The sequence below is a fragment of the Pleurodeles waltl genome, chromosome 6 (genome assembly GCF_031143425.1).
Source record: "Pleurodeles waltl isolate 20211129_DDA chromosome 6, aPleWal1.hap1.20221129, whole genome shotgun sequence".
In the NCBI taxonomy this organism is placed as follows: Eukaryota; Metazoa; Chordata; class Amphibia; order Caudata; family Salamandridae; genus Pleurodeles; species Pleurodeles waltl.
Genome location: NC_090445.1, coordinates 698,743,057 through 698,758,019, shown reverse-complemented (window position 1 = coordinate 698,758,019; position 14,963 = coordinate 698,743,057). Strand labels below are relative to the sequence as shown.

General features: G+C 35.2%; 1 protein-coding gene across 1 annotated transcript in view; it reads left to right on the top strand.

Moving 5' to 3' along the window:
* Positions 1 to 14,963, top strand: part of LOC138301685 (putative uncharacterized protein DDB_G0282133) — a 198,864-nt gene that overhangs the window by 57,603 nt on the left and 126,298 nt on the right. The window contains exons 21-24 of the mRNA XM_069242200.1: positions 2,497 to 2,556; positions 5,531 to 5,590; positions 9,490 to 9,549; positions 12,524 to 12,583. Coding sequence (XP_069098301.1) covers positions 2,497 to 2,556; positions 5,531 to 5,590; positions 9,490 to 9,549; positions 12,524 to 12,583 — 240 coding nt within the window. The remainder of the gene's footprint in view (positions 1 to 2,496; positions 2,557 to 5,530; positions 5,591 to 9,489; positions 9,550 to 12,523; positions 12,584 to 14,963) is intronic.

Below are 14,963 nucleotides of genomic sequence, written 5' to 3'. Positions count from 1 at the left end.
TAAAAGCAATGTAGAGCGATATTAGCATGAGTAAAACTTTCCATTGTGAGACTTCTCTTTTTTTTCTTCTAAATACGAAGTAAATAACATTTCCCTCACAGTCATGACTAACAGGACTGTTCTGGAATTGGAATTTGTTATAGATGTCAATTCAATGAATATGTTTACCTTTGCCAGAAGTAGCAGTATAATTTGGCATGGGTGTTTCAATTTACTTCTGAAACATAGTCTCCGAATTAATGGATTTTAATACTGTAAGTCTCCCATTTTCAACATAAACTTTCAACTATATCACCATCAAAAGCGCTGGAATACAAGAATAGCAATTATTGGTAAAAACTAATTGAATATAATATCTTTAAACTTGCCAAGGTTGATAGAAAATAAAGGAAAGCATTAAGAGCACACCAGGTCTTTGAAAATTAAGAATATATGCCTAATCCCGTCATTGGACCCAATGCAGTAATTCAACCCAATGCTGCAATTAACTCAAATTGTTTGATTTCATAAATACTACCTGGAATTTTTTTTTTTATAAACACATATAAGAATTCAGAACACTTGCTAACTTTGAAAATCCCTACCATAATTTCCAGTCACTATGGCAACATATCTTTCCTAAATAGTCCTAGCCCTAGATTGTGGCCTTCATATTCATTCTTTCCATTGTTTCACTGCTTATTTGAGCATGACCTTTGAAGGAAGTGAAATGCAGGACACACATCCTAACGCAAATGTAATATTGGATATTTATAGAAAGGTGAAAGCTTTCCTTTGTAGAGTATTACATTTTTCTATAAAAAACAATGGATCTGACTCTCAAACTGCACATTGTGGGATGTCTTTTAGTACTACAAACCACACTACATGAGGTACTATAAAATGTAAGTTTTACCTAACGTATGGTGTGGAGTTTGCTCCCTGACTGTCTAGTTTTCTTCCAAGTAAGTATATGTTTTAGTAGTGAACGTGGGACGGACACGGGGATGAGTGGTAAAAGGAAAAGACTTACTACTAAAGTTGATGTGATTAAGGAAGAGTAAGAGGGGTTTAAGGAGAGTCAGGGAAGGGTTTAGGGAGGTATGCCAACCACCAGCATAAGAGTGAGCCAAATGCATTAGTCACATGGTGGAGACAAGTTACTAACATTTCTGTACTAAGTTTCCAAGTTGAGTTTATCAATACCAAAAGTAGTAAACTTACAACAAAGAGTAAACATTCACAAAACTGTAACTTACATTTACAAATCAGGCCCATGGTTACTAGCAGCTGCGTTCCAATTCATGACAAAATCAGAGCTGCTGAAATATACATCAATTTAGGGTGAATTTACGTAAATATTCTTTCACAATTGCCTTTTTTTAATTCAACTGAAACATACATTTATAAGGTTAAATAAATCTTCTCTATCATTTTAGAGACAACAACCATAACTAAACCATCAACTCAAACAACAGAAATAACAGCAAAAACCAATCCAGGTAAACAGACAAAGACAATTGTAACTTTTCTACTTCTCTGACAAAAAGGTCATTGGAATGTGCTTACCTGGGTTACATAAAAGGTCTTACCTTGACATGCTTCACCACATATATTCTTATATCAAGTATGACAAACATGATTACTCACTTCATATGTTAAACAGATTGTGTAAATGGTCATTTGTGTCAGCCTTTGAAAAATCGAGTATAAAATAATTAGGCCATTCGAAATTATCTTGCTATCGCTGAAAATCTCAGACAAATTGTTGATGTAGGCTTTATAGGTATTGCCCATAATCTGATTGAGCTACCGGTATCAAATTCCAAAAAAATATCCTTCCAGTGAAAAGGGTGGTTTAGTATCACATTACCCCAATTAGTATTGCAGAAGAATACATCTCTATATTGACTTTATTTATTGGAGCCTTGCTTCTGACAAACTTCAAAATATTCAGTGGGAGTGATGGGAATATATGATTAAGTTTTACTTTGATTTCAATGACTTGAATTTTCTATCATTTTATTGATAAGTACATATGCCTAGGTTATCAGCTAGCAAGTGTCCATGGAATGATCTATCCTTCCTTAGCGCATTCTTGAAAGAATAATGAATTTCATTGGGAAATTACCCTCTCTTTGTGTCATAGAAATATTCCTTTTATTTAGCTCTTTATGACGCTCATGGCTGCCATAAAAACTTTTAGTGAAATTTGTCAACTGATCCAATCTTTCTGAGTGACCTAGAAATCGTTTTTAGTGACATGTTCTACCTTTGCAAATTGCAAGAAATGTATTAAGCTAATCATCTGTAATAATGTGTTTGCCTTCATCCATAGTCCATGGCATGGATTCAAAGAGTGAGGTTTGATTGCTTCAACTAGAATACCAGGATGACAGCTCACCAATGAGCATTATTAACTTTTATGAGACATATTCATGGTTTCCTTCCATTCCCACTTCAAGAAATACACCCATAGAAATAAAGCTTATATAAGTAAAATTTCTTTTTCATTAGAAACAACTTCTTCAAAAACATCACAAGCACCACATGCAAGAACGGGAACATCTTCTCCAGGTAAATGCAGCTTTACACACTTTATTTTGTATGCCTATCTGTGCAGCAAGAGTGGGTCCACATAATATATATATTTCTCTGGTAGCTGCCTGTTCAAATAAGCTCATTATTTTCTATTTGCAAAATCTATTCATGGTCTGCTTTTAAAGAGATGCACCTAAAGAACTAACCTTCACATAAGTAGCTTTTTTTGATTTTGATAGAGACAACAGCTTCAAAAACATCACAAACTCCACAAGCGACCACAGGAACATTCCCTCCAGGTAAATGTTGTTTGGTATACCTTTTTATTCCCATCTTTCTTTGCAACAAGAAGGGGGCTTAAGAAGGGCATGATACTATTTCCATTATTAAGAGCAAGAAGAGAGAGTTGTTGTACACTTATGTTCTCTAAGTTTAGGAATATATTCTTCAATCTCTTATATTTCTTTTTTTCACTTCAATGCAGTATAAGGCACATTCATAAAGTTAAAAGCAATGTAGAGCGATATTAGCATGAGTAAAACTTTCCATTGTGAGACTTCTCTTTTTTTTCTTCTAAATACGAAGTAAATAACATTTCCCTCTCAGCCATGACTAACAGGACTGTTCTGGAATTGGAATTTGTTATAGATGTCAATTCAATGAATATGTTTACCTTTGCCAGAAGTAGCAGTATAATTTGGCATGGGTGTATCAATTTACTTCTGAAACATAGTCTCCGAATTAATGGATTTTAATACTGTAAGTCTCCCTTTTTCAACATAAACTTTCAACTATATCACATCAAAAGCGCTGGAATACAAGAATAGCAATTATAGGTAAAAACTAATTGAATATAAAATCTTTAAACTTGCCAAGGTTGATCGAAAATAAACGAAAGCATTAAGAGCACACCAGGTCTTTGAAAATTAAGAATATATGCCTAATCCCGTCATTGGACCAAATGCAGTAATTCAACCCAATGCTGCAATTAACTCAAATTGTTTGATTTCATAAATACTACCTGGAAAAAAAAAATTATAAACACATATAAGAATTCAGAACACTTGCTAACTTTGAAAATCCCTACCATAATTTCCAGTCACTATGGCAACATATCTTTCCTAAATAGTCCTAGCCCTAGATTGTGGCCTTCATATTCATTCTTTCCATTGTTTCACTGCTTATTTGAGCATGAGCTTTGAAGGAAGTGAAATGCAGGACAAACATCCTAAAGCAAATGTAATATTGTATATTTATAGAAAGGTGAAAGCTTTCCTTTGTAGAGTATTAAATTTTTCTATAAAACACGATGGATCTGACTCTCAAACTGCACATTGTGGGATTTGTGGGATGTCTTTTAGTACTACAAACCACACTACATGAGGTACTACAAAATGTAAGTTTTACCTAACGTTTGGTGTGGAGTTTGCTCCCTGACTGTCTAGTCTTCTTCCAAGTAAGTATATGTTTTAGTAGTGAACGTGGGACGGACACGGGGATGAGTGGTAAAAGGAAAAGACTTACTACTAAAGTTGATGTGATTAAGGAAGAGTAAGAGGGGTTTAAGGAGAGTCAGGGAAGGGTTTAGGGAGGTATGCCAACCACCAGCATAAGAGTAAGCCAAATGCATTAGTCACATGGTGGAGACAAGTTACTAACATTTCTGTACTAAGTTTCCAAGTTGAGTTTGTCAATACCAAAAGTAGTAAACTTACAACAAAGAGTAAACATTCACAAAACTGTAACTTACATTTACAAATCAGGCCCATGGTTACTAGCAGCTGCGTTCCTATTCATGACAAAATCAGAGCTGCTGAAATATACATCAATTTAGGGTGAATTTACGTAAATATTCTTTCACAATTGCCTTTTTTTAATTCAACTGAAACATACATTTATAAGGTTAAATAAATCTTCTCTATCATTTTAGAGACAACAACCATAACTAAACCATCAACTCAAACACCAGAAATAACAGCAAAAACCAATCCAGGTAAACAGACAAAGACAATTGTAACTTTTCTACTTCTCCGACAAAAAGGTCATTGGAATGTGCTTACCTGGGTTACATAAAAGGTCTTACCTTGACATGCTTCACCACATATATTCTTATATCAAGTATGACAAACATGATTACTCACATCATATGTTAAACAGATTATGTAAATGGTCATTTGTGTCAGCCTTTGAAAAATCGAGTATAAAATAATTAGGCCATTCGAAAATATCTTGCTATCGCTGAAAATCTCAGACAAATTGTTGATGTAGGCTTTATAGGTATTGCCCATAATCTGATTGAGCTACCGGTGTCAAATTCCCCAAAAATATTCTTCCAGTGAAAAGGGTGGTTTAGTATCACATAACCCCAATTAGTATTGCAGAAAAATACATCTCTATATTGACTATATTTATTGGAGCCTTGCTTCTGACAAACTTCAAAATATTCAGTGTGAGTGATGGGTATATATGAGTAAGTTTTACTTTCATTTCAATGACTTGAATTTTCTATCATTTTATTGATAAGTACATATGTCTAGGTTATTAGCTAGCAATTGTCCATGGAATGATCTATCCTTCCTTAGCGCATTCTTGAAAGAATAATGAATTTCATTGGGAAATTACCCTCTCTTCGTGTCATAGAAATGTTCCTTTTATTTAGCTCTTTATGACGCTCATGGCTACCATGAAAAGTTTTAGTGAAATTTGTCAACTGATCCAATCTTTCAGAGTGACCTAGAAATCGTTTTTAGTGACATGTTCTACCTTTGCAAATTGCAAGAAATGTATTAAGCTAGTCATCTGTAATAATGTGTTTGCCTTCATCCATAGTCCATGGCATGGATTTAAAGAGTGAGGTTTGATCTTTTCAACTAGCATACCTGGATGACAGCTCACCAATGAGCATTATTAACTTTTATGAGACATATTCATGGTTTCCTTCCATTCAAACTTCAAGAAATACACCCATATAAATAAAGCTTATATAAGTACATTTTTTCTTTTTCATTAGAAACAACTTCTTCAAAAACATCACAAGCGCCACATGCAACAACGGGAACATCTTCTCCAGGTAAATGCAGCTTTACACACTTTATTTTTTATGCCTATCTGTGCAGCAAGAGTGGGTCCACATAATATATATATTTCTCTGGTAGCTGCCTGTTCAAATAAGCTCATTATTTTCTATTTGCAAAATCTATTCATGGTCTGTTTTTCTTCTAACATAAATAGATGCACCTAAAAAACTAACCTTCACTTAAATAGCTTTTTTGATTTTGATAGAGACAACAGATTCAAAAACATCACAAACTCCACAAGCGACCACAGGAACATTCCCTCCAGGTAAATGTTGTTTGGTATACCTTTTTATTCCCATCTTTCTTTGCAACAAGAAGGGGGCTTAAGAAGGGCATGATACTATTTCCATTATTTAAAGCAAGAAGAGAGAGTTGTTGTACACTTATGTTCTCTAAGTTTAGGAATATATTCCTCAATCTCTTATATTTCTTTTTTTCACTTCAATGCAGTATAAGGCACATTCATAAAGTTAAAAGCAATGTAGAGCGATATTAGCATGAGTAAAACTTTCCATTGTGAGACTTCTCTTTTTTTTCTTCTAAATACGAAGTAAATAACATTTCCCTCACAGCCATGACTAACAGGACTGTTCTGGAATTGGAATTTGTTATAGATGTCAATTCAATAAATATGTTTACCTTTGCCAGAAGTAGCAGTATAATTTGGCATGGGTGTATCAATTTACTTCTGAAACATAGTCTCCGAATTAATGGATTTTAGTACTGTAAGTCTCCCATTTTCAACATAAACTTTCAACTATATCACCATCAAAAGCGCTGGAATACAAGAATAGCAATTATAGGTAAAAACTAATTGAATATAATATCTTTAAACTTGCCAAGGTTGATAGAAAATAAAGGAAAGCATTAAGAGCACACCAGGTCTTTGAAAATTAAGAATATATGCCTAATCCCCTCATTGGACCCAATGCAGTAATTCAACCCAATGCTGCAATTAACTCAAATTGTTTGATTTCATAAATACTACCTGGAAAAAAAAATTATAAACACATATAAGAATTCAGAACACTTGCTAACTTTGAAAATCCCTACCATAATTTCCAGTCACTATGGCAACATATCTTTCCTAAATAGTCCTAGCCCTAGATTGTGCCCTTCATATTCATTCTTTCCATTGTTTCACTGCTTATTTGAGCATGACCTTTGAAGGAAGTGAAATGCAGGACACACATCCTAACGCAAATGTAATATTGGATATTTATAGAAAGGTGAAAGCTTTCCTTTGTAGAGTATTACATTTTTCTATAAAAAACAATGGATCTGACTCTCAAACTGCACATTGTGGGATGTCTTTTAGTACTACAAACCACACTACATGAGGTACTATAAAATGTATGTTTTACCTAACGTATGGTGTGGAGTTTGCTCCCTGACTGTCTAGTTTTCTTCCAAGTAAGTATATGTTTTAGTAGTGAACGTGGGACGGACACGGGGATGAGTGGTAAAAGGAAAAGACTTACTACTAAAGTTGATGTGATTAAGTAAGAGTAAGAGGGGTTTAAGGAGACTCAGGGAAGGGTTTAGGGAGGTATGCCAACCACCAGCATAAGAGTGAGCCAAATGCATTAGTCACATGGTGGAGACAAGTTACTAACATTTCTGTACTAAGGGCCGTATTTATACTCCGTTTGCGCCGAATTTGCGTCGTTTTTTTCGACGCAAATTCGACGCTAAACTAACGCCAACTAACGCCATATTTATACTATGGCGTTAGAGGTGAATAGCGCCAAAGTTCCCGGAATGTGCGTCATTTTTTAGCGTGAACCCCTTCCTTGCGTTAATGATATGCAAGGGAGGCGTTCCCGTCTAAAAAATGACTCCCAGGCCTTTACGTGGTATTTATACTCCCGGGCAAAAGAGACGCCCGGGAGTGGGCGTGGCTAAAAACGGCGCATTTGCGCCGCTTTTTAACGCCTGGGTCAGGCATGGCGTTAAGGGACAAGTGGGCTCAAAATGAGCCCAGAGTGCCCTCCCCTGCCCCCAGGGACCCCCCCTGCCACCCTTGCCCACCCCAGGAGGACACCCAAGGCTGGAGGGACCCACCCCAGGGACATTCAGGTAAGTATTTTTTTATTTTTTTTTAATAATTTTTTTTGGCATAGGGGGGCCTGATTTGTGCCCCCCTACATGCCACTATGCCCAATGACCATGCCCAGGGGACAGAAGTCCCCTGGGCATGGCCATTGGGCAAGGGGGCATGACTCCTATCTTTACAATGATAGGAGTCATGTTGATGGGGGATGGGCGTCGAAAATAAATGGCGCAAGTCGGGTTACGACGATTTTTTCGACGTAACCTGACTTGCCCCATTTTAAGACGCCCAAGCGCCATTTTCCCCCTACGCCGGCGCTGCCTGGTGTACGTGGTTTTTCTCGCGCACACCAGGCAGCGCCGGTCTGCTTGCGCCGGCTAACGCCATTCAATAAATACGGCGCCCGCATGGCGCTTCAGAATGGCGTTAGCCGGCGCAAAACTTTTTGACGCTAAACTGCGTTAGCGCAGTTTAGCGTCAAAAAGTATAAATATGGGCCTAAGTTTCCAAGTTGAGTTTATCAATACCAAAAGTAGTTAACTTACAACAAAGAGTAAACATTCACAAAACTGTAACTTACATTTACAAATCAGGCCCATGGTTACTAGCAGCTGCGTTCCTATTCATGACAAAATCAGAGCTGCTGAAATATACATCAATTTAGGGTGAATTTACGTAAATATTCTTTCACAATTGCCTTTTTTTAATTCAACTGAAACATACATTTATAAGGTTAAATAAATCTTCTCTATCATTTTAGAGACAACAACCATAACTAAACCATCAACTCAAACAACAGAAATAACAGCAAAAACCAATCCAGGTAAACAGACAAAGACAATTGTAACTTTTCTACTTCTCTGACAAAAAGGTCATTGGAATGTGCTTACCTGGGTTACATAAAAGGTCTTACCTTGACATGCTTCACCACATATATTCTTATATCAAGTATGACAAACATGATTACTCACTTCATATGTTAAACAGATTGTGTAAATGGTCATTTGTGTCAGCCTTTGAAAAATAGAGTATAAAATAATTAGGCCATTCGAAATTATCTTGCTATCGCTGAAAATCTCAGACAAATTGTTGATGTAGGCTTTATAGGTATTGCCCATAATCTGATTGAGCTACCGGTATCAAATTCCAAAAAAATATCCTTCCAGTGAAAAGGGTGGTTTAGTATCACATAACCCCAATTAGTATTGCAGAAGAATACATCTCTATATTGACTTTATTTATTGGAGCCTTGCTTCTGACAAACTTCAAAATATTCAGTGGGAGTGATGGGAATATATGATTAAGTTTTACTTTGATTTCAATGACTTGAATTTTCTATCATTTTATTGATAAGTACATATGTCTAGGTTATTAGCTAGCAAGTGTCCATGGAATGATCTATCCTTCCTTAGCGCATTCTTGAAAGAATAATGAATTTCATTGGGAAATTACCCTCTCTTCGTGTCATAGAAATATTCCTTTTATTTAGCTCTTTATGACGCTCATGGCTACCATGAAAAGTTTTAGTGAAATTTGTCAACTGATCCAATCTTTCTGAGTGACCTAGAAATCGTTTTTAGTGACATGTTCTACCTTTGCAAATTGCAAGAAATGTATTAAGCTAATCATCTGTAATAATGTGTTTGCCTTCATCCATAGTCCATGGCATGGATTCAAAGAGTGAGGTTTGATTGCTTCAACTAGAATACCAGGATGACAGCTCACCAATGAGCATTATTAACTTTTATGAGACATATTCATGGTTTCCTTCCATTCCCACTTCAAGAAATACACCCATAGAAATAAAGCTTATATAAGTAAAATTTTCTTTTTCATTAGAAACAACTTCTTCAAAAACATCACAAGCACCACATGCAAGAACGGGAACATCTTCTCCAGGTAAATGCAGCTTTACACACTTTATTTTTTATGCCTATCTGTGCAGCAAGAGTGGGTCCACATAATATATATATTTCTCTGGTAGCTGCCTGTTCAAATAAGCTCATTATTTTCTATTTGCAAAATCTATTCATTGTCTGCTTTTAAAGAGATGCACCTAAAGAACTAACCTTCACATAAGTAGCTTTTTTTGATTTTGATAGAGACAACAGCTTCAAAAACATCACAAACTCCACAAGCGACCACAGGAACATTCCCTCCAGGTAAATGTTGTTTGGTATACCTTTTTATTCCCATCTTTCTTTGCAACAAGAAGGGGGCTTAAGAAGGGCATGATACTATTTCCATTATTAAGAGCAAGAAGAGAGAGTTGTTGTACACTTATGTTCTCTAAGTTTAGGAATATATTCTTCAATCTCTTATATTTCTTTTTTTCACTTCAATGCAGTATAAGGCACATTCATAAAGTTAAAAGCAATGTAGAGCGATATTAGCATGAGTAAAACTTTCCATTGTGAGACTTCTCTTTTTTTTCTTCTAAATACGAAGTAAATAACATTTCCCTCTCAGCCATGACTAACAGGACTGTTCTGGAATTGGAATTTGTTATAGATGTCAATTCAATGAATATGTTTACCTTTGCCAGAAGTAGCAGTATAATTTGGCATGGGTGTATCAATTTACTTCTGAAACATAGTCTCCGAATGAATGGATTTTAATACTGTAAGTCTCCCTTTTTCAACATAAACTTTCAACTATATCACATCAAAAGCGCTGGAATACAAGAATAGCAATTATAGGTAAAAACTAATTGAATATAATATCTTTAACCTTGCCAAGGTTGATCGAAAATAAACGAAAGCATTAAGAGCACACCAGGTCTTTGAAAATTAAGAATATATGCCTAATCCCGTCATTGGACCAAATGCAGTAATTCAACCCAATGCTGCAATTAACTCAAATTGTTTGATTTCATAAATACTACCTGGAAAAAAAAAATTATAAACACATATAAGAATTCAGAACACTTGCTAACTTTGAAAATCCCTACCATAATTTCCAGTCACTATGGCAACATATCTTTCCTAAATAGTCCTAGCCCTAGATTGTGGCCTTCATATTCATTCTTTCCATTGTTTCACTGCTTATTTGAGCATGACCTTTGAAGGAAGTGAAATGCAGGACAAACATCCTAAAGCAAATGTAATATTGTATATTTATAGAAAGGTGAAAGCTTTCCTTTGTAGAGTATTACATTTTTCTATAAAACACGATGGATCTGACTCTCAAACTGCACATTGTGGGATTTGTGGGATGTCTTTTAGTACTACAAACCACACTACATGAGGTACTACAAAATGTAAGTTTTACCTAACGTTTGGTGTGGAGTTTGCTCCCTGACTGTCTAGTCTTCTTCCAAGTAAGTATATGTTTTAGTAGTGAACGTGGGACGGACACGGGGATGAGTGGTAAAAGGAAAAGACTTACTACTAAAGTTGATGTGATTAAGGAAGAGTAAGAGGGGTTTAAGGAGAGTCAGGGAAGGGTTTAGGGAGGTATGCCAACCACCAGCATAAGAGTAAGCCAAATGCATTAGTCACATGGTGGAGACAAGTTACTAACATTTCTGTTCTAAGTTTCCAAGTTGAGTTTGTCAATACCAAAAGTAGTAAACTTACAACAAAGAGTAAACATTCACAAAACTGTAACTTACATTTACAAATCAGGCCCATGGTTACTAGCAGCTGCGTTCCTATTCATGACAAAATCAGAGCTGCTGAAATATACATCAATTTAGGGTGAATTTACGTAAATATTCTTTCACAATTGCCTTTTTTTAATTCATCTGAAACATACATTTATAAGGTTAAATAAATCTTCTCTATCATTTTAGAGACAACAACCATAACTAAACCATCAACTCAAACACCAGAAATAACAGCAAAAACCAATCCAGGTAAACAGACAAAGACAATTGTAACTTTTCTACTTCTCCGACAAAAAGGTCATTGGAATGTGCTTACCTGGGTTACATAAAAGGTCTTACCTTGACATGCTTCACCACATATATTCTTATATCAAGTATGACAAACATGATTACTCACATCATATGTTAAACAGATTATGTAAATGGTCATTTGTGTCAGCCTTTGAAAAATCGAGTATAAAATAATTAGGCCATTCGAAAATAACTTGCTATCGCTGAAAATCTCAGACAAATTGTTGATGTAGGCTTTATAGGTATTGCCCATAATCTGATTGAGCTACCGGTGTCAAATTCCCCAAAAATATTCTTCCAGTGAAAAGGGTGGTTTAGTATCACATAACCCCAATTAGTATTGCAGAAGAATACATCTCTATATTGACTATATTTATTGGAGCCTTGCTTCTGACAAACTTCAAAATATTCAGTGTGAGTGATGGGAATATATGAGTAAGTTTTACTTTCATTTCAATGACTTGAATTTTCTATCATTTTATTGATAAGTACATATGTCTAGGTTATTAGCTAGCAATTGTCCATGGAATGATCTATCCTTCCTTAGCGCATTCTTGAAAGAATAATGAATTTCATTGGGAAATTACCCTCTCTTCGTGTCATAGAAATGTTCCTTTTATTTAGCTCTTTATGACGCTCATGGCTACCATGAAAAGTTTTAGTGAAATTTGTCAACTGATCCAATCTTTCAGAGTGACCTAGAAATCGTTTTTAGTGACATGTTCTACCTTTGCAAATTGCAAGAAATGTATTAAGCTAGTCATCTGTAATAATGTGTTTGCCTTCATCCATAGTCCATGGCATGGATTTAAAGAGTGAGGTTTGATCTTTTCAACTAGCATACCTGGATGACAGCTCACCAATGAGCATTATTAACTTTTATGAGACATATTCATGGTTTCCTTCCATTCAAACTTCAAGAAATACACCCATATAAATAAAGCTTATATAAGTACATTTTTTCTTTTTCATTAGAAACAACTTCTTCAAAAACATCACAAGCGCCACATGCAACAACGGGAACATCTTCTCCAGGTAAATGCAGCTTTACACACTTTATTTTTTATGCCTATCTGTGCAGCAAGAGTGGGTCCACATAATATATATATTTCTCTGGTAGCTGCCTGTTCAAATAAGCTCATTATTTTCTATTTGCAAAATCTATTCATGGTCTGTTTTTCTTCTAACATAAATAGATGCACCTAAAAAACTAACCTTCACTTAAATAGCTTTTTTGATTTTGATAGAGACAACAGATTCAAAAACATCACAAACTCCACAAGCGACCACAGGAACATTCCCTCCAGGTAAATGTTGTTTGGTATACCTTTTTATTCCCATCTTTCTTTGCAACAAGAAGGGGGCTTAAGAAGGGCATGATACTATTTCCATTATTTAGAGCAAGAAGAGAGAGTTGTTGTACACTTATGTTCTCTAAGTTTAGGAATATATTCCTCAATCTCTTATATTTCTTTTTTTCACTTCAATGCAGTATAAGGCACATTCATAAAGTTAAAAGCAATGTAGAGCGATATTAGCATGAGTAAAACTTTCCATTGTGAGACTTCTCTTTTTTTTCTTCTAAATACGAAGTAAATAACATTTCCCTCACAGCCATGACTAACAGGACTGTTCTGGAATTGGAATTTGTTATAGATGTCAATTCAATAAATATGTTTACCTTTGCCAGAAGTAGCAGTATAATTTGGCATGGGTGTATCAATTTACTTCTGAAACATAGTGTCCGAATTAATGGATTTTAGTACTGTAAGTCTCCCATTTTCAACATAAACTTTCAACTATATCACCATCAAAAGCGCTGGAATACAAGAATAGCAATTATAGGTAAAAACTAATTGAATATAATATCTTTAAACTTGCCAAGGTTGATAGAAAATAAAGGAAAGCATTAAGAGCACACCAGGTCTTTGAAAATTAAGAATATATGCCTAATCCCCTCATTGGACCCAATGCAGTAATTCAACCCAATGCTGCAATTAACTCAAATTGTTTGATTTCATAAATACTACCTGGAAAAAAAAATTATAAACACATATAAGAATTCAGAACACTTGCTAACTTTGAAAATCCCTACCATAATTTCCAGTCACTATGGCAACATATCTTTCCTAAATAGTCCTAGCCCTAGATTGTGGCCTTCATATTCATTCTTTCCATTGTTTCACTGCTTATTTGAGCATGACCTTTGAAGGAAGTGAAATGCAGGACACACATCCTAACGCAAATGTAATATTGGATATTTATAGAAAGGTGAAAGCTTTCCTTTGTAGAGTATTACATTTTTCTATAAAAAACAATGGATCTGACTCTCAAACTGCACATTGTGGGATGTCTTTTAGTACTACAAACCACACTACATGAGGTACTATAAAATGTAAGTTTTACCTAACGTATGGTGTGGAGTTTGCTCCCTGACTGTCTAGTTTTCTTCCAAGTAAGTATATGTTTTAGTAGTGAACGTGGGACGGACACGGGGATGAGTGGTAAAAGGAAAAGACTTACTACTAAAGTTGATGTGATTAAGGAAGAGTAAGAGGGGTTTAAGGAGACTCAGGGAAGGGTTTAGGGAGGTATGCCAACCACCAGCATAAGAGTGAGCCAAATGCATTAGTCACATGGTGGAGACAAGTTACTAACATTTCTGTACTAAGTTTCCAAGTTGAGTTTATCAATACCAAAAGTAGTAAACTTACAACAAAGAGTAAACATTCACAAAACTGTAACTTACATTTACAAATCAGGCCCATGGTTACTAGCAGCTGCGTTCCTATTCATGACAAAATCAGAGCTGCTGAAATATACATCAATTTAGGGTGAATTTACGTAAATATTCTTTCACAATTGCCTTTTTTTAATTCAACTGAAACATACATTTATAAGGTTAAATAAATCTTCTCTATCATTTTAGAGACAACAACCATAACTAAACCATCAACTCAAACAACAGAAATAACAGCAAAAACCAATCCAGGTAAACAGACAAAGACAATTGTAACTTTTCTACTTCTCTGACAAAAAGGTCATTGGAATGTGCTTACCTGGGTTACATAAAAGGTCTTACCTTGACATGCTTCACCACATATATTCTTATATCAAGTATGACAAACATGATTACTCACTTCATATGTTAAACAGATTGTGTAAATGGTCATTTGTGTCAGCCTTTGAAAAATAGAGTATAAAATAATTAGGCCATTCGAAATTATCTTGCTATCGCTGAAAATCTCAGACAAATTGTTGATGTAGGCTTTATAGGTATTGCCCATAATCTGATTGAGCTACCGGTATCAAATTCCAAAAAAATATCCTTCCAGTGAAAAGGGTGGTTTAGTATCAAATAACCCCAATTAGTATTGCAGAAGAATACATCTCTATATTGACTTTATTTATTGGA